This window comes from Quercus suber, unplaced genomic scaffold (genome assembly GCF_002906115.3).
Source record: "Quercus suber isolate HL8 unplaced genomic scaffold, Cork oak 2.0 scaffold_61, whole genome shotgun sequence".
Lineage (NCBI taxonomy): Eukaryota > Viridiplantae > Streptophyta > Magnoliopsida > Fagales > Fagaceae > Quercus > Quercus suber.
Window position 1 is genome coordinate 1,471,557 of NW_027069526.1, and position 24,367 is coordinate 1,495,923.

General features: G+C 34.7%; 1 protein-coding gene and 1 long non-coding RNA gene across 23 annotated transcripts; one reads left to right on the forward strand and one right to left on the reverse strand.

Annotated features, from left to right (window-relative positions):
• Positions 1 to 11,204: 11,204 nt before the first annotated feature.
• Positions 11,205 to 12,462, forward strand: LOC112028780 (uncharacterized). The gene is made up of 2 exons (XR_002884683.2): positions 11,205 to 11,846; positions 12,119 to 12,462. It is a non-coding gene; the product is annotated as an uncharacterized LOC112028780 (long non-coding RNA).
• Positions 12,463 to 13,997: 1,535 nt separating this feature from the next.
• Positions 13,998 to 22,175, reverse strand: LOC112028764 (alanine aminotransferase 1, mitochondrial). Of its 22 annotated transcripts, none has more exons than XM_065772627.1 (16): positions 21,758 to 22,171; positions 20,691 to 20,849; positions 20,461 to 20,523; positions 20,252 to 20,362; positions 19,929 to 20,066; positions 19,721 to 19,795; positions 18,587 to 18,641; positions 18,294 to 18,444; positions 17,997 to 18,050; positions 17,222 to 17,348; positions 17,027 to 17,104; positions 16,602 to 16,741; positions 16,382 to 16,519; positions 16,080 to 16,179; positions 14,700 to 14,817; positions 13,998 to 14,568 (listed from the first exon to the last, which is right to left on the reverse strand). In XM_065772627.1, exons 2-9 carry the CDS (start codon positions 20,760 to 20,762, stop codon positions 18,044 to 18,046), a joined length of 672 nt encoding a protein of 223 aa, XP_065628699.1. In that variant the 5' UTR covers positions 20,763 to 20,849; positions 21,758 to 22,171; the 3' UTR covers positions 13,998 to 14,568; positions 14,700 to 14,817; positions 16,080 to 16,179; positions 16,382 to 16,519; positions 16,602 to 16,741; positions 17,027 to 17,104; positions 17,222 to 17,348; positions 17,997 to 18,043. The 22 variants fall into 22 exon arrangements, with proteins under 22 accessions (XP_065628699.1, XP_065628695.1, XP_065628694.1 ...); XM_065772623.1 differs by lacking the exon at positions 17,997 to 18,050 and adding an exon at positions 15,431 to 15,952 and having other exon boundaries at positions 14,700 to 14,786; positions 21,758 to 22,160; XM_065772622.1 differs by lacking the exon at positions 17,997 to 18,050 and adding an exon at positions 15,431 to 15,952 and having other exon boundaries at positions 14,700 to 14,796; positions 21,758 to 22,160.
• Between the last annotated feature and the right edge of the window lie 2,192 nt (positions 22,176 to 24,367).

Here is a 24,367-nt window from a genome sequence, read left to right on the forward strand (position 1 = left end):
GTGATATAAATAAATGCACCTAAATTCTTCAAAAGTCTAGAGTCTACACTGAAATAACGAGGAACTTGCTCCGAAAAGTGATGTAAATTATGTTGAGAAAGCAAAGCCAAGCTGTGACTCTGAAATCGTTGACTACTAAATTGGAAAAGCTGGTATATACCGTTAGATGCTGGCGTTGATTTCAGAGATTTCTGAGTCATATGCACACTGCTAAAACTATATAGCCGCCCGTTTTCCTCATTATTCTTCACCCCCAACACAACGCCAACTCCATCAATTTCTCTCTCTGCTCTCCTCCCGTTTGAATTCAAGAAGGTTAGTGTCTCTCTCTCTCTCTGCCTTATACTGTCATGAAAACTCTATGAGAATTCCTTGCTTTTTGGAACTGGTTTCATTGGATACCAGAACAGTAGTACTCCGTACTACTTTTTGTATAAAGGTTATCATCACCATGTGGTAGGGCACCCCTCTTTTTTTTGAAGATGGAGAGCCATACCCATCCATTTACCCCTTTATCTAACTAGCTTTTTTATATATTTTTTAATAAAAAAAATATCAAATATTACTAATAGACTTCCCCTTTTGTTCATTCATCTACATAGACTACAAAATTTGATCATTTTATTCTTTGGCCAAATAGGATATAGTCTTTATATATACTTGCCAAGGGCTAATCTACTGAAATCCTTGTGGAGGAACAGAGGCTTACATTTAAGTTTAACATACACATGTGCCATCTCTTTTGCTTCTAATCCTTTTGGTTTACACACAATTTCTTGTTCTTGTTTCAATGTTTCCTGTCATTATTGGCTAACAACTTTGCTAGAGTTTTCGTAATTAACGTTGACAATGCGTTGAACTATGGCATGGGCTACCAAAATAAAAATATAATTAACAAATTTTGTTTTTCTTATCTGTTTATATACTTTATAAAAGATCTAGGCGGACCAAATAAGTTGAAGTCATCTAAAAAAAATTAGTATATATTCTATTAAAAAAAAACTTATTTCTATTAAAAAAAAAAAATGCGTTATTTTTTACGTTTATATGTACCGTACCGGTGTGGTTTGCATTTGTTTTTCCTTTGAAATGTATGTACTGTGTACTATTTTGTTAATTTTAATATATCAATTCTACCTCTTTCAGTCAAAAAAAAAAAAGAAAAAAAAAAAAGAAATGTACTTACTGTGTAGTGATTTTTTGGCCTAGGCCTCAACTTTTTTTTTTGAAAGATCATTGAATATCTATTTGTTCTAAATTATTTAATTTAAAGAAACTTTTTTCTTTTGGAAACATATATATGGTAAGTTTTCCCAAAGAGTACCGGGAATTTAGCTAACACAAAACATTATATAAGTTCTACTTAGGGTGTGCATGAGTTGGAGTTTGATAGGTTGAGGGTTTTTAAACCCAATCCGATCTTGTTAGGCTGGGAAATTTTCAAATTAACCTATCACATGTGTTGAAACCAACTCAATCCAATCATGTGAGTTAGACTCAATTAGGTTGGATTGGTAGGTTATGCTTACATTTTTTTTTTTTTAAATTATGATAAAGTGCTTATATGTTTCATGCCTTGTAAAATATTGGACTCTCACTTATTAGTTAATTACTTTTTTAATAAATTACTTCAATTTACATAATATTCTTTAATTATATTCCAAGTTTCCAAATTCATCAAAAATAAAATTTAAAAATATCAAATCAATCAAACTAATGGTAATATAATAAACTTTCATAAATATATATATATATATATGGTGGGTTGGGTTTTTCAGATGAATTGAAAAATCTATCATCTCGAACCTTACCCACGAAAATCAACTCAATGTGTTGGGTTGGGTTGGGTTGAGTCAATTCAATAGGTTAGACACATAGTCTACTAAGTGGGCTTATGGGAAAAGCAATTTCGAGAAAATTAAGAGGAGTTCTCTTATTGAGACCTATATTTATGTGGAGAATACCAGTAATACCTTAGATTGTTACTATAATAATAATTATTATTATAACAAAAAATATTTGACTTTTTGTTTACCTCTTTATGATTGTCATATAACCTTTAAAGACTTTACAAATTTACACACCACTATTTTTTTATAAATTATTTTACACTTTAATTTTAAAACCCAACAATTCCACTACATTCTCTTCTCTATTTTTCTTTGCCTCATTTGCTCAAACATAGACCTATCCCCGCTCTCACTAATCTGTTTCTCCTCTCATTTCTTATTTTCAATTCATATTAGCTAAACCCTTCACCTCTCTCACTATTTCATTATGATTCTCACTATCAAATTCAAACTCATCTCAGTCCAATTCAACAATGCCAAAATAAGCCGCTGAGCCCTTCCCCATTCTCACTAATTTAAGTTCATCCTGGTCAAATTCTCACTATAAGATGCAAACTCCTCCAGCTCCGATTCAACTCAACAAAACATCACAACCAATCCATTTGTTCAGATTCAACCCCAATAAATTTATTTCCCTCCTCTATGTTTTTCTCTCCCTTTTTCCATCCCCTAAAATTCACCAACCAAATGGGTCTCTGGATGTGATCAGTAAAAAATTAATATAATTGATTTTTACGGAAACAAGACTTAAAAAATGGACATAATACAAGCATTTGGGACCTCATATCTTTATCATAAACATAATAGTCGATATTCAAGATTTTTTTTTTTTGCTACATCTGTTTATGCCAGGCCTATATGAATCTCAATCTATTAAGTATTATAGATATGTTTATGAGTTTTGAGCAATAAACTAAACTTGTAAAGTCTTTTGGATTTCATCTTGGAGTGTTTGCCATTGTATTGAAATTTGACGAGTTTTTGGGCTACCTTATAGTTTCTACCTGCTTGATTCACTTGTGATTATAGTATGGGAAGACTTAGGATCCGTTTGGATAGGGAGATAGAAAAGTGGGAGGACTGAAAATGGGAGAGGATGGAATAGTGGAAAGATAAAAGATTTTTGTTTTCTTTTATGATGCTTGGTTGGAATGATGGAAAAGGGAAGGGATAGAAAACTTATTTTTTTTGGTTAAGAAGAAAAATAGGAGAATAGAAAATGAAGTTTATATAAACTTATTCTTTTGCCCCTATTACATAATATAAGAAATAATTTTTTTGTAATCATTAATTAAGAAAAAAATTACTTTTCCATTATATATATATATATATATTTTTTTTAGGTCAAAGCTACCATTCAATTCCAAAAAAAAAAAAAAAAAAAAAATAACTGTTGCTTAAGAAGAAGAAAAATAAATAAATAAATAAATAAACTCACACAATAGGAAGGGGTACTTTTGGTGTTTTCTCAAAGAGAACTGCTATGTCCATAAATTTTCACAACAAAATATAGATGATAAGTTGTTATTAGTTCTAATTTAAACTCATAATTAAAATAAATTTTTTGCTCACTAGTAACAACCGATAACAACCTGTTACTTAGAATTTGTTGTGAAAGTGTAGTAAAAACGCTGTGAATGTAGCAATTTTTTTTTTCTCAAAACTCCTCTCCTTCCCCCTTTTTCTCTTCTAAAATCCCTCCAAATTTGAGAGATAGAATTTTGGTGGGCCCAGGGAAAAAATACCAAGGCCCTACCAAAATTCTTTCCCCTTTCCCCTCCCAATCAAACAACCCTCTTCTTCATTTTCTCTCATATTTTCCTCTCCCCTTTTCCATACTTCCTAAAATAACCCCAAAAAACAGAGCCCTAAGTTATGTCATTCTTAGGAAAATTTTGGATTTTTGTGTTGTTAAAGAGTTGATGTTTAGCGTTTACATAGATAAGCAGCAGGATTTCAAAATTTTTATTTATTAGGATTACATCGATTGCCTGCATGTTTTGGGTCAAAAACAGGTTGTAGGTTTAGGGATGGAGAATGATGAAAGGATAAGTTTTATTAATGAGTTAAAACTTTGCTAGGATAAGTTTTAGTAGTGGGTTGGAGTAATGATGGAAGGATAAGGTGTTATTTGCTAAGTGTCATTTGAAATTGAAGGTATTATTTGAAAGTGAAGAATATGACATAGAATTTCAAACTTGAAAGTGACTCATATAAATGAGTTTTTAAATATTACTTTTAATATCTTGCTTTTATAGTGTTAATTAAATAGGCCATTAGCATATTGGGATTTGGGAAGATGAGAGTGGATTGAGACGTCAACTCATGCCCCCCTACTCATTTTTATTCATAAATAATAATAATAATAATAATACTTATAAAAATAATAATAATAATAATAAATTTTAAATTTTAGATTTTAAATTTAAAAATATAAATATAAATAAATAAAAACTGATAAGAGTGGATTGAATTAGAATGGGCCAATAGAGATAAAAAAAAAAAATGTAAGATGTTAGGGCTCATTTAGTACATGTGTTTAAAAACCGAAAATTGTTTGAAAATATTTGTGAAAATACATGTAAGTGAAAAAATGTGTAAAAATACGTGTAAAATTATTTAAAAACTGAAAATTGTTGTTTCAAAATATAAACCAAACACCCCCTAAGTTTTTATGCTTTAGACCCAAAAATGCGAAATGCTTATTAGAAAAGTGGAAGTCTAATGGTCAGTCAATGCTCTTGAAAGTTATGCTGTTTAAAGATACTCACTACAACAAAGTTGATTTTTTCCGAGGGTCAAAACCGTTGAAAAAAGTCTAAAGAGCCCTCAAAATATATTATTTTGAGGGTTTAATGGACCCTTGATGACCTTTCAAACAAATTCCCTCGAACCGAAAATTTCTACGGCCTTCGTGACCCTTGAAATTGAAATTTCAACAGCCTACATGACCCTTGAAACAAATGTTTTATCTTTATCAAGGATTGGCAATCTTTGAAAAATTTAAAAGGTATAAAAAAAGAATAACCTTTTTTTGAAGGTCTCCAACCCTCAAAATAAGGTTTTTCTCTTCTAAAAAAAANAAAAAAAAAACTTATTACATATATATATATATATATATAAATATGTAACCAGTTGTTTTATTGGACGACCTAGAGTCCAAGTCTCCTGTACTGGAGGTCCACGAATTAATCTAGGTACAAGTCTCCTATACTGTAGGTCCGCGAATTATTTGTTAAGCTATCCAATTTGACAGGCTGTTCCTGCAACTTGCAATTGCAACTTGGCCTTACACGGCAGCCACATGATTGGTCTAGTGGTCCAACACTTCAACGCATTGAACACTACTTTTAAGACACTCAACTCCTAAAAATGAATGACCACCAATCACCCCCTTTGTCTGCAACTTTGTTTTTTTATTTTTGAGTTGTTTTAATCTGGGATGCCATAATTTTAAAAACAAATGATGGCTAGAATTTTTTTATTTTTTTGAAAAAATGAAAATTAAATTATAGAAGAGTGAAAAATATAATTGTTGTAGTGTAAAATGGTTATAGTAAAGCAAAATGAAAAGAAATTTTCTGAAAGCTAATTACTTGAGAATTACAGTATTAGGATTAGTTCGTCCATCCATTCCATCCTTATAGTAGCATAATTAATTAGCTTTCAAAAAAAAAAAAAAAAAAACTTATACAATTTCTCCCCCAGGCTTTTGTTGTAAAGAAAAAAATATATATCTTTTTTTTTTATAGTTAAAAAATCTCAATTTTAAAAGTCAAAATGATATTTATTTTTTATTTTTTAAAATTTTCCTGCATCTAATGCTCAATTAAATGATGTTTATATATTTTTCTCATAAAAAAATGATGTTTATATAAAATTTTCAAAAAAAAAAATCAAGTAAAATGGTACACATACATATCAACTGTGCACACAATCACAATAAATTTGTGCCTACAAATCAATAAATTATTGGCATGTGTATTTTCTTTTTCAAAAAATGTATATTATATCTATATTTGAGTATTAATGGTTCCTTAACGTACATGTGTTTTAGGAAATTCATTAATTAGTTTTTTATTTTTATTTGATTTTTTTATATCTTTTAAGGAATTTATGTTAAGATATTATTAGAGGCATTATAAATTTTACTGAGTTGATTTAAAAGTAATTTTAGTCGTTTCTTTTTGTTTATCGATGGCGGGAGAAAAAAGTAGGACGTCCTAATCTATTCCTTGCGGACAAACAATAGTATAAGTTGGGCTGATTGGTCCACTAAATGAACATGCTGTTTTTTTTCCTCATTGTCTGGGAAAAAAATAACTGTTGCTTAAGAAGAAGAAAAATAAATAAATAAATAAATAAACTCACACAATAGGAAGGGGTACTTTTGGTGTTTTCTCAAAGAGAACTGCTATGTCCATAAATTTTCACAACAAAATATAGATGATAAGTTGTTATTAGTTCTAATTTAAACTCATAATTAAAATAAATTTTTTGCTCACTAGTAACAACCGATAACAACCTGTTACTTAGAATTTGTTGTGAAAGTGTAGTAAAAACGCTGTGAATGTAGCAATTTTTTTTTTCTCAAAACTCCTCTCCTTCCCCCTTTTTCTCTTCTAAAATCCCTCCAAATTTGAGAGATAGAATTTTGGTGGGCCCAGGGAAAAAATACCAAGGCCCTACCAAAATTCTTTCCCCTTTCCCCTCCCAATCAAACAACCCTCTTCTTCATTTTCTCTCATATTTTCCTCTCCCCTTTTCCATACTTCCTAAAATAACCCCAAAAAACAGAGCCCTAAGTTATGTCATTCTTAGGAAAATTTTGGATTTTTGTGTTGTTAAAGAGTTGATGTTTAGCGTTTACATAGATAAGCAGCAGGATTTCAAAATTTTTATTTATTAGGATTACATCGATTGCCTGCATGTTTTGGGTCAAAAACAGGTTGTAGGTTTATGGATGGAGAATGATGAAAGGATAAGTTTTATTAATGAGTTAAAACTTTGCTAGGATAAGTTTTAGTAGTGGGTTGGAGTAATGATGGAAGGATAAGGTGTTATTTGCTAAGTGTCATTTGAAATTGAAGGTATTATTTGAAAGTGAAGAATATGACATAGAATTTCAAACTTGAAAGTGACTCATATAAATGAGTTTTTAAATATTACTTTTAATATCTTGCTTTTATAGTGTTAATTAAATAGGCCATTAGCATATTGAGATTTGGGAAGATGAGAGTGGATTGAGACGTCAACTCATGCCCCCCTACTCATTTTTATTCATAAATAATAATAATAATAATAATAATAATAATAATAATACTTATAAAAATAATAATAATAATAAATTTTAAATTTTAGATTTTAAATTTAAAAATATAAATATAAATAAATAAAAACTGATAAGAGTGGATTGAATTAGAATGGGCCAATAGAGATAAAAAAAAAAAATGTAAGATGTTAGGGCCATTTAGTACATGTGTTTAAAAACCGAAAATTGTTTGAAAATATTTGTGAAAATACATGTAGGTGAAAAAATGTGTAAAAATACGTGTAAAATTATTTAAAAACTGAAAATTGTTGTTTCAAAATATAAACCAAACACCCCCTAAGTTTTTATGCTTTAGACCCAAAAATGCGAAATGCTTATTAGAAAAGTGGAAGTCTAATGGTCAGTCAATGCTCTTGAAAGTTATGCTGTTTAAAGATACTCACTACAACAAAGTTGATTTTTTCCGAGGGTCAAAACCGTTGAAAAAAGTCTAAAGAGCCCTCAAAATATATTATTTTGAGGGTTTAATGGACTCTTGATGACCTTTCAAACAAATTCCCTCGAACCGAAAATTTCTACGGCCTTCGTGACCCTTGAAATTGAAATTTCAACAGCCTACATACCCTTGAAACAAATGTTTTATCTTTATCAAGGATTGGCAATCTTTGAAAAATTTAAAAGGTATAAAAAAGAATAACCTTTTTTTGAAGGTCTCCAACCCTCAAAATAAGGTTTTTCTCTTCTAAAAAAAAAAAATTAATAAAAACCCACAGCCATGCACATAAACTTTGAAGAACCACATATTAAAAATCTATATTATACCAAAACACAAATATCAAAACAAAATTCAATTAGCTTTTCAAGTTACTAAATTCTTCATTCTTGAAGTTTATGTAGACATTTTCATATTAACATAAAGGAACTTAGTATTTTAACTAGATAAAGGAGGGAAAAAAAAGGAAGAAGAAGAAGAGAAATGGTTTCTTCCCCTCCCTTCCCTTCCCCCCCCCTCCCCTCCCTTCCCTACCACACACCTAACACCTTTCCCTCCTCTGATCCCCTCTCTACCTCTGCCTTTCAACCAGCCACTTCATCCTTTCCCTGGTTTCTTCCCATCACCATTCCCATTCCCATCCTCTTTTGGTTTTTTTCCTTTTCATCCCTCTTGTCCTCCTCTTTCTTCATCTTTGAACACCCCACCACCTTCTAACCTACCTTTACAACCATCGTTATGGCCTAGACCAACCACTACAATTTCACCCACACCCCCTCCCAACAATGTGCCTCCCCCTTTCAAAGCTCTTAAACCTTCTTCTCAGGGTAGAGGGGGCAGTTATGGTCCTTTTCGCAGATTCCAAAACCTTTTTCTTTCTCTTTTGACGGCGAGCAAGCTTATTTTTATGCTATTCACAAACGTCATCGGAACATTAATAGTTCCGTGTGAATGGGTCGTAAGGGATTGGAATGGATTCTTGCATGTTTTGCCGATATTCAAGACTGGGTTCTAGGAAATGATTACTTGTGCAAACGTTTCAGAGCAAATAATAAGTTGTTTGAATTCCAGGGAAGGTCGAATAAGGCTGGTATTTTTGTGGAGATAGTTGTGTATTATGGTGGAGGTTGTCGTGGTTGGGTTTTGGTACCTGCGAGCTCAAACCAGTCTGGTTGGCGTTTGTTTTCTAAAGAATTAGTTAGATTCCTATCTAGTTCAAACTCTGAGTGGGTGGAAGGGAGGACTTCTGTTGAAGCTGTTGGTAGTGGTCCAATGAATGGTGGTGGTCAAAATGGGAAGCAATTTGTCAACTTCAGTAACTAGCAGAAGTTAAGGATTTGAATTTTCTAGAGCTGGTTCGGGAAATAACGTGTTGAAGGGTGTCTCTGGCGCCTCTATTTCTTCTAAATATGGTAGACCCATGTGTGAGTGTAAGTTTGAGGTAAATTCTACTTCTTTGGTGTTGATGGTGTCAATATCTGATGGGGAAAAAAGAGTGGTTAAGTGGCTAAACCCATATCCTCAGCACAAGTCCATTAACAGTGGGCCTGTGTTGTTACATATGGCACCTGGGCATGAAAAAGCCTAATTAGCTATCCTAAGTAAGGCCCAAGGAAAGGTTTCTTTTCCTTTTGTTTTGGGCGTAAGTGGGTCTAGTATTCAGAGTTTAGCATGGTGGGTGAGAGCTCAAAGCCACCGATGGAGTCAACGGTGACATCAGCGTTGCCTGAGGCTCCGACGGCAAGTGGATCGTTGATACCCAGCTCCGATCAAGCTTCGGAGCTTCTCGCACCCATCCCATCGAGAGTTATAGGAGACCCAATGGCCGGAAAAGCCATGACGGCTTGTAGCAGCTCCGACGCAGTGGTTCTCGCCTCAATTAAGGCGGGTTTCTCTATGGGCTCAGTCTCCGATGTCGAGGTACCTCTTAGACTAGGCTTTCGTGACTCTGGGTCCACTGGTGTTATGGTGGGTAGCTTGGCGACAGCGGCAGTTATGGTTCAAAATCATTTTTCTCCTCTCTCTAACCTGGGTCATGGTTGAAGATGAGTTTGTGGAAGGGGATGATCATGGTAAAGATCAGAGGTGTCACCACCATGTTCATATGACGCAACAAAGGTCAGTGGGCTTTGTTGGGAATTTTAGTCAGCTTTTAGGCTTCACCTCTTTCCGTGGGAGTCAAGTGAAGGGTTTAACCATAGTAGTGAAAATGGAGAGAAAGATTTTTGTGTGTTGGAGTGTGACCCTCTGTCTCGATGGGAACCCAATGTTCTCAGTGAGATGGTGGTGGTTCAGGACTCCACAGAGGAACTCAAGTGACGGATTCAGGACCACTATCGAACTAGGTGTCCCAATTGATGAAAAATTTATGCAACATGGTGGGGTTCCCTATTGTGAAACACGAAGCTCAATGTCTGGCTCTGTTTCGCCTTTTGGAACAAGAGTGTCTCAAGGTGATTGATGTTGGGGTGCCCAAGCGATCGGCTAATCCAGGATCACGAGGTTTCAGGGAGCTTAAGGGGCTTATCTCTAATGTTAATTACGAGGGTGTCTCTTCCAGGAATAGGAGCAAAGTTTGTTCGTCTATTGTAGGGGCTGTTGGTAGTTGTAAATAACTCTACGACTACTTTCTTGGAATGTAAGGGGGCTTAACAATCCCCGAAAGAGAGACGTTGTATGTGTTGTGGTGATGGGGAATCGGTTGACCATCTTCTACCTTATTGTCCTATTACACATACCTTATGGTCCTTTATGCTTTAGGCTTTTGGTATTCATTGGATTATGCCAAGATCGATGGCAGGATTATTATCTTGTTGGCATCAGTGGCTTGGGAAGCATAACTCGAATATTTGGAATTTGATTCCAGGGTTCTTAATGTGGATTGTTTGGTTGGAAAGAAATCATCACTCCTTCGAGAACATGGAGAATACATTGGAAGAGTTAAAGGTTTTATGCCAGCGCAGTCTTTTTTAGTGGGCTTGTTGTTGGGGCTTTACTGATTCTTCGTCTCTTTCTAAGTTTATGTTTTCCCTTAGTTTCTCTTTCTGATTTTCTTATTTTTGTTTTGTTGTTTGTTTCTTCTGTTTTTTGTTCATCATGAACAACTTGTACTCTTCATTTTTTTCTCATTAATAATAGTTCTCTGATTACCTATCAAAAAATAAAGAACCATGCATGATCAAAATCCTAATCTTAATGTTATTCTATTTCAATGCAAAACAACCTAATGTACTAATGTTTAAAGGGTCTCACATAAAGGATTATGCCTTCTCCTGGTACTTCTCAAAGACTGATGCATAGCCACCAACTTTCCCTTGTATTAAGAATTACAAGGAAATAGACAAACCAATTAATCATGCACTTATTAATGGTTAAGGTGTTTGATTGAAAAATTTTCATACAATGAAGTCCATATTGACAGGAACAAGAAGATGTAAGTTCAATAATCAAATCTCTGCAAACAGGTAAATATCCTGACCCAAAATGTACTGCCAACATTATCTATATGGTATTTATCAATAAAAATCTTATTCAAAGTTGAAAAAAAATGAAGTTTTCCTTTCTAACTATTCTTGGATTTCATCCCTTCCTATGAAATCTGTTTCCAAGTTTTTCAATTATTAGCCACACAATTTCAATCCAAATCAAAGCAACTAGGTGAAGTTTTCTCTTATAAAATGCAAACAGTTAAGTACATTTGAAATAAGATTAGACAAGCATGAACATGGATCCGGATCCTCTCCATTTTCCTTTAAAATGGAGAGGGTCCAGTTCACGGTTGAGATTTTTTTTAAATTGATCCACGCTCAAAAACGTGCCACGTCATAAGTTAACCCACTTATCCCAAACCACACTTAACTACACTTAAACTAGAGGCTCTTTGACTTAACCGGATCCTTCAGCTACCCAAGAAAACAAAAAACTCCATCTTTCTTCGGATCTTTCTCTACCCAAAATTCAGAAACTCTCTCACACCATTGCTAAATCACCACTGCCACTAGCCATCGCGGCCACAGTAGTCAAAACCATCATCAACGACGTCAAACCTAGCCATACCACAACCAACAAAAACCCACCCATCATACCCAAATCCACGAAACCCAAACCCACAAAACCCAAAACAACCACCACCATTCCACGCCGATGACCCACAGATCTCCATGCCGATGATCCACGCCGATCTCACCTCAACACTGATGCTCACGCTGATGCCCTCGACGATCAACACATGGTAAAACCCCCAGCGACAATCAACACACTTAGAGTTTTGTTTAGTGACTGGGTTTCCTTTTGAGTATAAAGCTTGATGATCTGCTTTGGGTTTGAAAAATTGGGGCTTTTGGGTACAGCCGAATGTGTTTTGATTAAGTATCTGCTTGTAGTTGTTGTGTGGTGTTCTCTTTGACCTCAGTCCAAAAGTTTTTACATTTTTTCTTTTGTATTCAGTTTTGTGTCGTCTTATTCTGTTTCCAAACCAATTTGTTTTTTTGTTTTTTCTATCAGATACATTTTGGAAGGAAAAGAACTTGAGTTCTATATGAAGAAGATCCAAAGGAAGAAGGGGAAGGGTGCCGCTGCTTAAGTAGTTTATTAGTCATAGTTTTGGTCTTTTTGCAACTTGTTTTTGTTACACCTGCCTAGATGGGCCAATGTTTATCATTATTGATGGATCTCTGAAGATTTTGTGGCATGTTTAGTTGTTTCAAATTAGATGCTTTAACTAGTTTGTGATTGACAAGAGTTAGACTTGAGCTAAAATAGCACTTGTTGGGTGCTGCCCTCTTTATCCATCATTCTCTTGTATTAGAATTTCTTTTTATTGTTATAGCTGTGCTCTTTTCATGGTATTGCCAGTTCTTGTAATAGTTATATTGCAACTTTTTCCCTATATTAAAATTTAGAACCCTGACCTCTATATCCAATTTTAATGCTTTTGTTCATCCCCTCTACATTTTGGCAACCATGGCTTAGTTCTTATTGGTTTTTACACTGCAAAATTATCAATTCTCTTCTTTAGGCTTGAGTGGTGCTCAATATTTGTAGCATTAATCTGATTCCTTTCCATCTTGACCACAAGCATTGTACTGATTATTGTACACCTTGTTGTCGTTCTTTGTAGAATTAATAAATTAAACTTTGGGAATGGCCATATATTCTAGACGTAACATTATTTTAACTTAGGGGTGTGATTTGGAGTAGGAATTGGAGTTGAAATTGCAATTGGATTTTCAATTCCAGTTTTAAAATGTTTAGAATTGGATTGGAATTTGATTCATTTGATCCTTTTGGATGTCTCATGGTATTAGATACCATATTTGATTCAAGTGGTTCAATGTAAGTATTGCATTTGCTTCATGTGATTCAATGCAAATAGTAGATATTGACAATATGCTTTGACAAGAATTGCAACTTGCTCTGCATGATAAGTTGTTCCAAACGTGAAACTCTAAAGATCTGTAAATTAGATTCCCTTCTTATAGGTTTCATACATGCAGAAGTGTTGTTATTGGACCAATTTGATTAAAGGGGAAGAACCTTGCTGTTGATTTCCCAAATTTATGAGTGCAGCAAGCAATCACCAACATATGGCAGGGGGCAAATATTGCTTGCAAGTAACGGATTCTACATCAAATTTATAGTTCAAGATCAAGTCAAGACCATCGAGTTGTGCCAGTCAAATGTTACAAAAGCCCTATCAAAGTTTGTGGAGAACCCCTGCCTTTTTTTAATGGCATGTTTGGATGTTTAAAAAAAGAAGGAAAGTAAAGTAGAGGGAGGGAGAGTAATGCAATTACCTTGTTTGGAAGTTTTTTAAAGAATGAGAGGGAGGGGTTTGGAGGAGTTTGAACTCCCTCTAACCCCCCAATTTTAATTCTCCCAAATTAGAGAGATTTGGAGGGGGAGTAGAGTACATAAACTATTGACTAAGTAAATTACCTAATTTATCCTTATTATATTAACAAAATTACACAAGGGGAAGGGCTAATTACTCCCTTCTCCCTTACTAATTTAAAAAACATTCAAATAAGGTGGAGGTGAATCATTCTCCTCTACTCTCTTCCCCTTCCCTCTACTCTCCTCTACTCTCCTCTCTCTCTAAACTTCCAAACAAGTCATAAGTCTCTAGTGCTATTGGGGTGCTACATTTTACTTGGGACATTCTAGTTCAAACTTGAATGTGATACTTGTCCATCTTAACAGGGGGCAAATATTAAGGTTTTTCAACTGTCTTTGAAAATGATAACATTGTTTGTATTTTACCCTTAAATAAGGGTTTCAAAAGAGAAAAAAATGAAAGCAGAAAAGTTGAAGCAAAGAAACAAACAAGGGACATTAGGTGCTTTCTAACAAGAACAATGTTCAGGCAAAGGGTAAACCAGGCTTCAACACATCCAACACAACCTCAATTCTTATATTGTAGTGAGGACAGTGACAAACTGATAAAGCAAGTAGACCATGGGAAGCATACAATGACCACTTTTATTAGAAGGATAATACATCTCACTGGTTAATTTGGTACCACTCCACTAATCTACATTCCATAACTGTTCACTAAATCTAACACAACCTTAATTGTTTCTTAAAAAAAAAAAAACACAACCTCAATTCTTAAACTGTAGCTGTTTTGACTACAGAAAAGAGAGAGGAGGCCAGGTTGGTATCACACCTTGCTGTCAATTATCATTGGCACTGGCTCCTGCTTTTGCGGTGTATTCTGCTCATACAAGACACAAAAGCAATCACTAATAAATGACTTCAAAGACATATCAAACTAGAGTAATAAATCCAGACAAAAGACAATGTTTATAAAGGTTGGGGTTGGTGAACTTAATGCTGATCTTGCTTGCTCTAATTTGTTCATCTTTGCAAAGATGCTGCCATAAAACTAGGCATCCTTCTTGTTATACTCTCTCACTTTATCCTTCAAAGTCTTGGACTCCAGCTTCACATCCCTGACAACACAACCAACATCCTAATGTAAATGACTATAACCCCGAATTGAGTGAATTGTACTGAAGATAACACAACCTTTTCCAATTGACAAGAAAACATAGCCCATTATTGACAAAATTAGTGAACATACCTGCTGTCTGGGTCTATCTCAAGAGCCTTTTTGATATCCTGTTCTGCCAGATCCAAATCAACAAGTTGTATGTATGCTTGTGCTCTCCTGTACAGAGCTTTTACATTCTTACTGTCAACTTCTAACACATACATAAATAGAAATCTCTAGATGTCAGCACTAAATCAACATATACCACTAGTTGGAAAAGACATAATAAAACCTTCAGGCTAAAAGAAATCAAGAAAGGAGGGAAAAAACTTTTTGATAAGCAAATAAGAGTGTGAGGAGCAATATAGCTTAGAAAACCAGTTGTGCATAACAAATCAAGAATTCTAAGCTCACAAACACTGTACCTCATTACCTATCAAGAGCCATAGTTTATATCTTTCAAATGAACTACAAGAAACAAAATATATTATCCACCAACATAATACCCATCTCCATAGTCAATCCAAATTTAGAAAAGAAACAGATACCTAAAAAAAATAAGGAAAAAAAAAAAAGGAGAAATTTCATAATGATTTTTAGCATACATCATGAGTTCATGACCAAGCAACATAATTTTTGGACTGATGTCAAAGACAACACCACACAACAACTACAGGCAGATACTTAATCAAAACACATTCAGCTATACCCAAAAGCCCCAATTTTTCAAACCCAAAGCAGATCATCAAGCTTTATACTCAAAAGGAAACCCAGTCACTAAACAAAACTCTAAGTGTGGTGATTGTTGCTGGGGGTTTTACCATGTGTTGATCGTCGAGGGCATCAGCGTGAGCATCAGTGTTGAGGTGAGATCGGCGTGGATCATCGGCATGGAGATCTGTGGGTCATCGGCGTGGAATGGTGGTGGTTGTTTTGGGTTTTGTGGGTTTGGGTTTCGTGGATTTGGGTATGATGGGTGGGTTTTTGCTGGCTGTGGTATGGCTGGGTTCGACGTCGTTGATGATGGTTCTAACTAATGTGGCCGCGGTGGTAGTGGCAGTGGTGATTTAGCAATGGTTTGAGAGAATTTCTGAATTTTGGGTAAAGAAAGAGCTAAAGAAAGATGGAGTTTTTTGTTTTTTTGTGTAGCTAAAGGATCCGGTTAAGTCAAAGAGCCTTTAGTTTAAGTGTAGTTAAGTGTGGTTTGGGTTAAGTGGGTTAACTTATGACGTGACATGTTTTTGAGCGTGGATCAATTTTAAAAAAATCTCAACCGTGAACTGGACCCTCTCCATTTCAAAGGGAAATGGAGAGGATCCGAATCCGCATGAACATGCACATACCTATTTCCTCATAAACAAAATGCACAAGACATTAACAAGTATTTAGCAGGATGTAAAAATGGTAAGGAATTATCAAATGATGACGCTCTTAGAAAACTAAACTGTGAATCCCTTGACTAGAACTTACATGAATGCAACCTTTGACAGCAGCACGATGGCAAAAAGCCTGTGGTAGTTCCCCGTGACCATAAATTGGATGCATAAAAGCCCCAAGTGAATTCGGAAACCTGAGAGGGACAAGAACCATAAAAGCACATATTTGTGGTACCTTGCTTCTTAAAATAAAAACCAACCAAACATTCTTGACACCATTTTAACAAGAAACATATATGTAATGGTTTTTTTCATATGCAAGCTACTATTGATTGATGAAATTAATGTCCATATAAACTCACACATACAAAGAGGAGGTCCAATCAAGTTTTATACCTTGGGCTTATTTGTTTTAGCAGAAACAATTTGAGAAAGTTTACTTGTGCTCAATGAACTTGCATGACCATTACTGAATCTAGTAGCCCCCATATCTATAACATCATCATCGAAATCATCATACGTCACAAGTCGTCTCTGTTCCATTCCAGCTTCAATTAATTAGTACTCAAAATTTCAGAAAAAAGCCAACACTAGAAAGCGTAGGCAGAAACAGTACCCATTAACTGGCTTCAAATGTTTCTGTACTTTATCAGACTTTGAAGCTCTGGAACTAAGGATACCCTCTTGTTTCAATCTTTCTTCGAGGGCAACTCTTACTTTTAACATATCCATGCTTTGTACACCAACTTGATCACTCTGCCATATTTTAACAGTTGCACATTAGCCAAATTGCAACAACAAATATTTATGTTAAAAGAAAAGATATATGGGGACATGTCCTAGATAAAGCCAAGTAGCATAAAAAGAACCATGTAGCAGACTCGAAATAGTTAGGATTTATCTTAGTTGTGTTGAATAGAGTTAAAATAGAAAAATAAAAATTAGACATAACAAAAATGATCAATATCAGAAAAGAAACATGAAAAGCATCAAACTTAGAATCTCAAATTTGTGATCACATCTCCATCAAGAATAATTCACCTGGCATTTGCATTTTCCTGCTTTGTTCTCACTATCCTTCAAAGGTTCCACGTTTTCCAACTCAGCTATGTTATGAAGCTGCAGTATTAAAAGAAAACTAAGACATGAACTAAAAAGAGAATCACTCGAAAACAAAGCATGTATTACTAAGTTAAAGAAATAAAAACAAGCATGTTTTGTAGCGAAAAGACCTACCACTGTTGTTTCTTGGGTTTCAGCTGAAGGATAGGGCCCCTGATCTTTTGTAACAGAATCACTTGACAATTAGTATTCTCTCTACTCAACTTTACTACCATTTCAAACCAGTATACCCAATCCACATCTGAAATAACAAACCAGTATACCTCAATAACAGAACTGCTATAATCATATTTGTGCACAAAATGAGAAGAAAAATATGGGTAGAACACAGGTACTCATATGATCACAGAGGTTAAACATTGTTACATATAAAGCAATTTGATAAATGTAATACATAGAAAAATAATTCATCTTTTCCCAGTTGTTAACCAACTAGACCAGACCAATTTTTAATGATAAGCTTAGATCCTATCCGCATACCCTATCAGATATGAAAGTACTTAGTTTTAGATAGTGCATTATAATTTGGATCTTTCTAGCAGCACTGATAGCAGATGACCTATCGGAGTGCCAGTCCATCAGAAACTTACACTTTTTTAGTTATAATGAATGAAGTAAACCCCAGGACAAAGACATGTTACCCCTCCTTTTACAAAACCATTTTAAGTGGGCTGCTGGGTTCTTAAGGCATTCATTATAACAATTCATTATAAAAATTTTATAGTAATTTTTAACTATAGAATTTTGAAACCAATAAACTATTTTACCCAACACCTTTAATAGCATGCTGAGAGTGTTGGGCAAATAATGATTTCTCAAGGCCATTCCAAGATATTAGAAGATGCTTCAAAATACAAGAATTTAAATCACGCACAGGAAAACAAACTACCTTGTGCAGGAACAAAAGGCCAGTAGACATACAACACCCAAATCAGCCTAGTGGCTGCACAAAACACAACCAAAGCTGCTATAAAAAGTCTAAATGACCTCCTCAACAAAAACACACAAACACAATGCAAATAGCTGCACTAAACAAACCAATGGACAAAATACACATTTCCAAACTAAAATGAAAGATGCAAAGACCAATAGCCATTCCCATAAAGCTATAGCTTCTCACAAATTAAGAAAGAGAACTTAAAAATCAACTTGTCCTTCGTCAAATTCAAATTGACAATTAGGATACCTCCTTTGAAGCTTCCTTAATTTCTTGCGAGCACAAAGCTTTATCTCTGAGTCTAGACGACTTTCAAAAGTGATTTTCATTGTCTTTAATATATTTGCTTCCTTCAAGACTTGACGAACAAGTTCCATCTCAACTTCATGCCCTGAAAATCCTTTATAATAACAGACTGTAAGATGTGATGACAAACATTTAGGAACATAAAGCCACTTCTCCAAGCGATCTTCCTAGCGATTTTCAGGTGGGTAACCATCATGGCTAACTAGGAATGTCAATTCAAAGACAAGTGTTTGTACCTTTGGAGCCTGACAAAGCAAGAGTTGTACTGCAGGCCACATATAATAACAAGACCTAATACAACCACCAAACATCAAGGAAGTCAAATTGTTAAACACAGGAAGATCATCGATAGAACCATAGCAGAGGATCTGCATGACCACATAACAATCACAAGTTGCACAAAGTCACAACCCACTTGCAACAATATTATTAAGTAGCATTGAGCAATTTAATTAATGATAAGAGAGTTAGAGCATGAAAAACGTAACATGTCCATACCTCTGCAGTTTCTATGCTGAATTCTATGGATTCAACATTACAGAGTGATTCCATGAAGTCCCATATCCTCTTTACATAATCTCGAGTACTGACATCATTTTCTATCTCCTCAAATTTAAGACCTGATTTAACCAAGTTAGGGAGGTTTTCAACCGTAATGTCCTTGGCCAAAAGACCACTGAAATAAAACTGCTCAAGAGCTGGGGTGTTTAATAGGAGTATGTAGTAATTGAGATACATTTCAACAGGTAGAGTTGGTGTCAGCTCTGCCCAGCAGAGTCCTGGGCAGAAATTTATTAGGATTATTTTGAGTTTCATTCAAGTGGAATACCTCCAAAACTTATCTTACACTGTTTGGCAAGCTCGAACCATTCAGTATCGAAAGATCCCTCCACATCAACCCTTTAATATGTATGAGCACCAGAATAGTCTTGTTGATCTTAAAGACAAATGATTCAGTTAGAAATAATAATTTCACAGCTGTTAAGTAGATCATTATGGCTTTGAACCAAGTTTACAAACAAGTGAACACCTTATTATCCAGTTTAAATCTCCAAGCAATAGAACATGGTATTAACACCTGACACTTAATCCAAATTTCAAATTCCGCAAAAATCAGCTCAAATACTTTACACATGATCTATTCACAATTAACATATTCCTGACATACCTGTATAAAGTTCATTGGACATAAGTTGTAACTTTAACATAGCAAATCAAATCAGATCTATTTGGTAGGGCTCCAAGCAAGCAAAGGGAATCAATAAAGAGCAAACAAAACCAAATTTAGTTCCCTACAAGTACTCAAATCTCTATTTATTACTAGAGTTGCATGATGTTTCAACACCTTTTGCTAACAAGAATTTACCAACCTCATTTGCCAGTAGCACAAGACCTTCTTTCCTGCAGAATTCCACAATGTCACGCTGGTTCTCCTCACCAAGAACCTGCAGGTACAACAGAAAGATCATATAATGTTCAGGGACAAAAATAGACACATAGCAATGCATTCTCTTTTACGTGAACTTTAGGTACTTTGCTAGAAAAATCTCTACTTCTTCAAACCTACTAATAGCACACCTGGCCTGTTGGGTTTCTGGGATTTATAACATTTAAAGTCCTAACTATGATGCCTTGGGACTTGGCAGCCTCCAATTGCTTCTTAAGTGAAGGGACTTCCAATCCCCATCCTATTGCTTCATTGAGATAGTAAGGAGACTGAAAGGACCATACTTGAATGAAAATTCAAAAAAGAATAAATCAAATTTCGTTCCAACTTCCAAGTTACCAAGTCAGGTCAGTGTTAAATCTATGCTGAAAAAAAAAAAAAAGTATTTTCACTTAGTAGTTGAATACAACCAATCTTGAGCTTCTGAATAAAGTGCTACAAATTAGAAGCATACCGGTGTGCCACCATGGAGATCAATTGAAGCAGAGTATAAAGGGTACTGAGGAATGGGACAAAGAATTCCATCATTTTCTGATCTTATCAGTAATTGCATCATCATATGGACCTGGTAAGAGAGAAACACAATCTGTTATAAATGTATCGATTGGAAATGGAAAATACTGGCAGTTATAGAAACAAAAAGAAAGTGAAGTCAAAATTTACAGCTGGGCTTGCTCCATTTGTCAAGAAGATATCATTTGGATCAGCTAAGAAAACCATCACGAGCTTCAATACCAGCCGCAATAGTATCACATAAGAATAACCCAAAAAATATCATTTTTATTTCCTACAATAAAACAGAGCTACCAAACACTTTATTTAAATGCGAAGCAACAATAACTATGGATTTAACAATCAAACAAAACAAATCAGAAGTAAAGAGAAAAACATACCATATATGATATTTTGAGAGGCATTATCTTCCTCACTTTCCTTGGGAGTAAATGCGTAGAGGTTATGCTCATTGCTCATTTTGTTCCTCAGCTAAATCCTTGACCTTCCTGATGGGATTTTCTCTTTGAGATTGATCTTCATTACCTACCATAAATAATCTATCCGTATTGTATAAGTTAATCTGTTGGCAAAATGATTAAAATCTAAAGGCTTTGTCTATGATCTGAATCATGTGTGACAAACAAAAGAAGAATGTTTTGTGATTTAATCATAGATTACACTAGGAGATGAGCTAGATATGACATTGTTAATGATATTTGGAAGTCCAGCTACAAAAGCTTTTGTGCATACTCCAAATTTCCTACAGAGAAGAGTACTCTTTAACACAAGTTTCAAATGTATAAATTATAAATTTGAAGCAACTTCTTGATATCACATGGTCCGGTCCTTTCAAAATTAGGGAACTCAAAAAACTCTAATTTATACTCCATAACACAAAAAACCAATAAAAATGGTTAATCAAATTGCATTGATTTTAGCTTAAATAGCTTGAGAAACACAAAGACTTGCACTGCACTGGTATAATCAATATATCCATTGGGGAAACCTATATGATTGCTGATTTTCAATAATTAACATACACATAGAATTTTCAAAATCAGCTTCAAACTCTTAGATAAAATACGGGAAAACAAAAAATAACAAACATAGAACCACCAGAAACCTCATAAATCCAACCCATACTTAAATTGATACTATTGTTATTCCACACCATTAACACTTAGAAACTCCCTTTTAAGCATTTCTTCAATATAATATGTTCAAGCCTCTTAGAACCATCCCATACTTCAGATTCCAAAGGACATGTAATCCAAACCCTAGCCCCCAAATTATACCAAAGGACATGTAATCAAAATCCTATAGCCCCCAAATTATACCAATGGTGAGGAAGAGATATATCTACCGATGGAGAGAGAGAAAACGAGAGAGAATACCAAAAATTGTTTGGATAGTTCTGCTATGTAATTTCCATAATTTCTCGGGAAACAAACAAAGAAAGACAGACCTGTAATCGGAAAACGAGGTGGCGAAGAGTGCTCAGTCTATCAACCGCTCGCTTGTCGTCGGAGATGAGATAACTGACCACCGCAAATCAACCCGTCGGAGATGAGATGAGCTCCGATCTTTGAGTCTTCTGAGATGAGCTCAAATCGATTTTGAGAGAATTTCCTGATCGTGGAGCGTTAACAAAAATGAGCTTTCCTTTTGTATTTTAATTTTGGACTTTGTTTCAAGGGTTAGAAATTTTGAGATATCTTTTTTCAAAGGTTGTGATAGGAAGCGTTGAAAAATGTTTAAATTTGGAGCTACGATTAGCGCTGGGGCATAGACACTAGCCCGCCTAATTTTAATAGAATATTCCGAGGGTTGTATAGGTTTATTTCGAGGGTTTTAATGACCCTCGGAATAAAGCTAATCAAACTTATCCCCATACCCCAATTTTTAGCGTTTTCGGCGTTTTTAGTCTTAAAAGTGGGTTGAAACAAGTCAAGTTTGTTGAAGTGACTATAATAGAGGGTGTCTAATCTATATTGGAACATGGGTTGCATAGGGGCGATTACATCGGGGGAATTAAGATGTTAAGTTTTCACTGTTATTTTCTTGGTTAGTGGCTCATTGCTAATTACTTTCCTTAGTTACTGATGCAATAGAAGTATGGTTATCTCAACTCAAGTGAACTAAGACATCTTTCAGAATTTTCATTCGACCATCTCGCTGTTGGTGCTAAGTGCATCAAACATTTTGAAGTGGACTGATCTCAATGTTATTCCTATATCTGCAGGCTTTCTTCGTAGCATGATTGCTAATTAAAATAATTTTGCATATGTAATGTGTAGTCTCATTGATAACTATACATATATAGAGGGCAGTATATATTTATTAACTCTTTTCTTGTAATCTTCCCCTCAAAAAAAAAAAAAAAAAAAAAAAAAAAAAAAAAAAAAACTCTTTTCTTGTAATCTTCGTACTAAAAATTTTGTAACTGAAAAACAATTAATAGTAGTGCATTAATTTTAGTTTAATTTTAATTTTTGTGAATTTAGAAACAATTCCAGACGGGAGAGGCTTATTTCGACTAAGGTGCAAGCTGCAAACCAAAATCGTGTACATTCTAACGGGGCAATGACATATTTTGATTCTTCCACTTTGTGTATGTTGTTGGGGGTGATAAACACATTGGAAAGCTTCCTTAAATAATTAATGTAACAGAGAAAGACACACTTTAACCTAAAAAGCTTAAACTCAAAGAGACAAAATTTAACTACAAAATTGGTTGTAGCGTTAGGTTACAACCTTGCTTGATATCTTTTTATTAGAAGTGATTTTAAAAATCCATCATTGGATGAAATCTTCTTCTTATATTCTCCGTACTTGCAAAATTTCTAGAAAATTAAAGATCAATAGCTATGTCATCAACAAATTGTTTAAATTACAAGTTTTTATATTTTAAAATTATGCATAAAATATAAATTTATAGATCATATAGTAAATAATATCTGATTGACACAAAATTTGACATGTGTATTAAGAGTATAAAGAACATGCAATTCCACAGTTAGATTTTCAAAAAATGTAGTAATATTTATTTCATTGAATAAGGTTGTAGCCTTAGGCTACAAACAATTTTGTAGCAAAATTTTGTCTAACTCAATGGATATGTGTTCAATTATGGGTATGTTTTTCTTATCATTATTCAATGTAAAACTTCACTCACACGTGTATATCCAACAATCTCTCCCTTACGTGTGAGTCTCTACCTCTTTGTAGGCTTTAAGACCTCTCCGTGGGCCATTAACAAGTCCTATTCACTCTACCTTATTGCCTAATGAGCTTTTTCCTTTACTAGTGCATCATCCATAAACCTCCACATGTTAACCCCGCACGTCTTTTTCCAAGGGAACCTCGCACCTCACCATCATCATTGTCTAGTACCATTGACAAATATCCTTTGTTGGGCTTGCTTGGTACAATATACCATCCTTATTGCAACTACCAAAGGGACCCGCCCTACTCCATTTACGAAAGGGCTTTGTAGTGGGCTGGGATTAATGACCAGGCTCAGCCCGGATATGAATAGGCTAGGGATGAAAGCCCAATACAATTAATTTGTGGAGGTGGATTGTCAAGGTCAACACTTCGATCTCTTGTAACCACAAGTTGGTAATTAAAGAATATTGATTAGCGAAGATGACAATTCATATAAGGAATTAAGTCAGGAAAAGAGAAATTCTTATTTAAGTTCTTCCTCGAGCATGCCAAGAAGAAAGTGTTCTTTAGGAATACACTTCTTGGTTCTACAGTGGTCACTTTCTCTCTGTACTTTTTATTCTCTCTCTGAACTTTTTCAATCCCCCTTCAAGAAGGACCTTCCTTCCTATGTATAGCTACTTGGATTGCATCCTAGCCTTCCACTTAGAGGTTGTCAATCTCACTGCCTTCTAGTGGCGGTAGAGCAACTTGCAGGCTGTAGGGGCACTATTCAGAGTTCATTTTGCCANAGGACCTTCCTTCCTATGTATAGCTACTTGGATTGCATCCTAGCCTTCCACTTAGAGGTTGTCAATCTCACTGCCTTCTAGTGGCGGTAGAGCAACTTGCAGGCTGTAGGGGCACT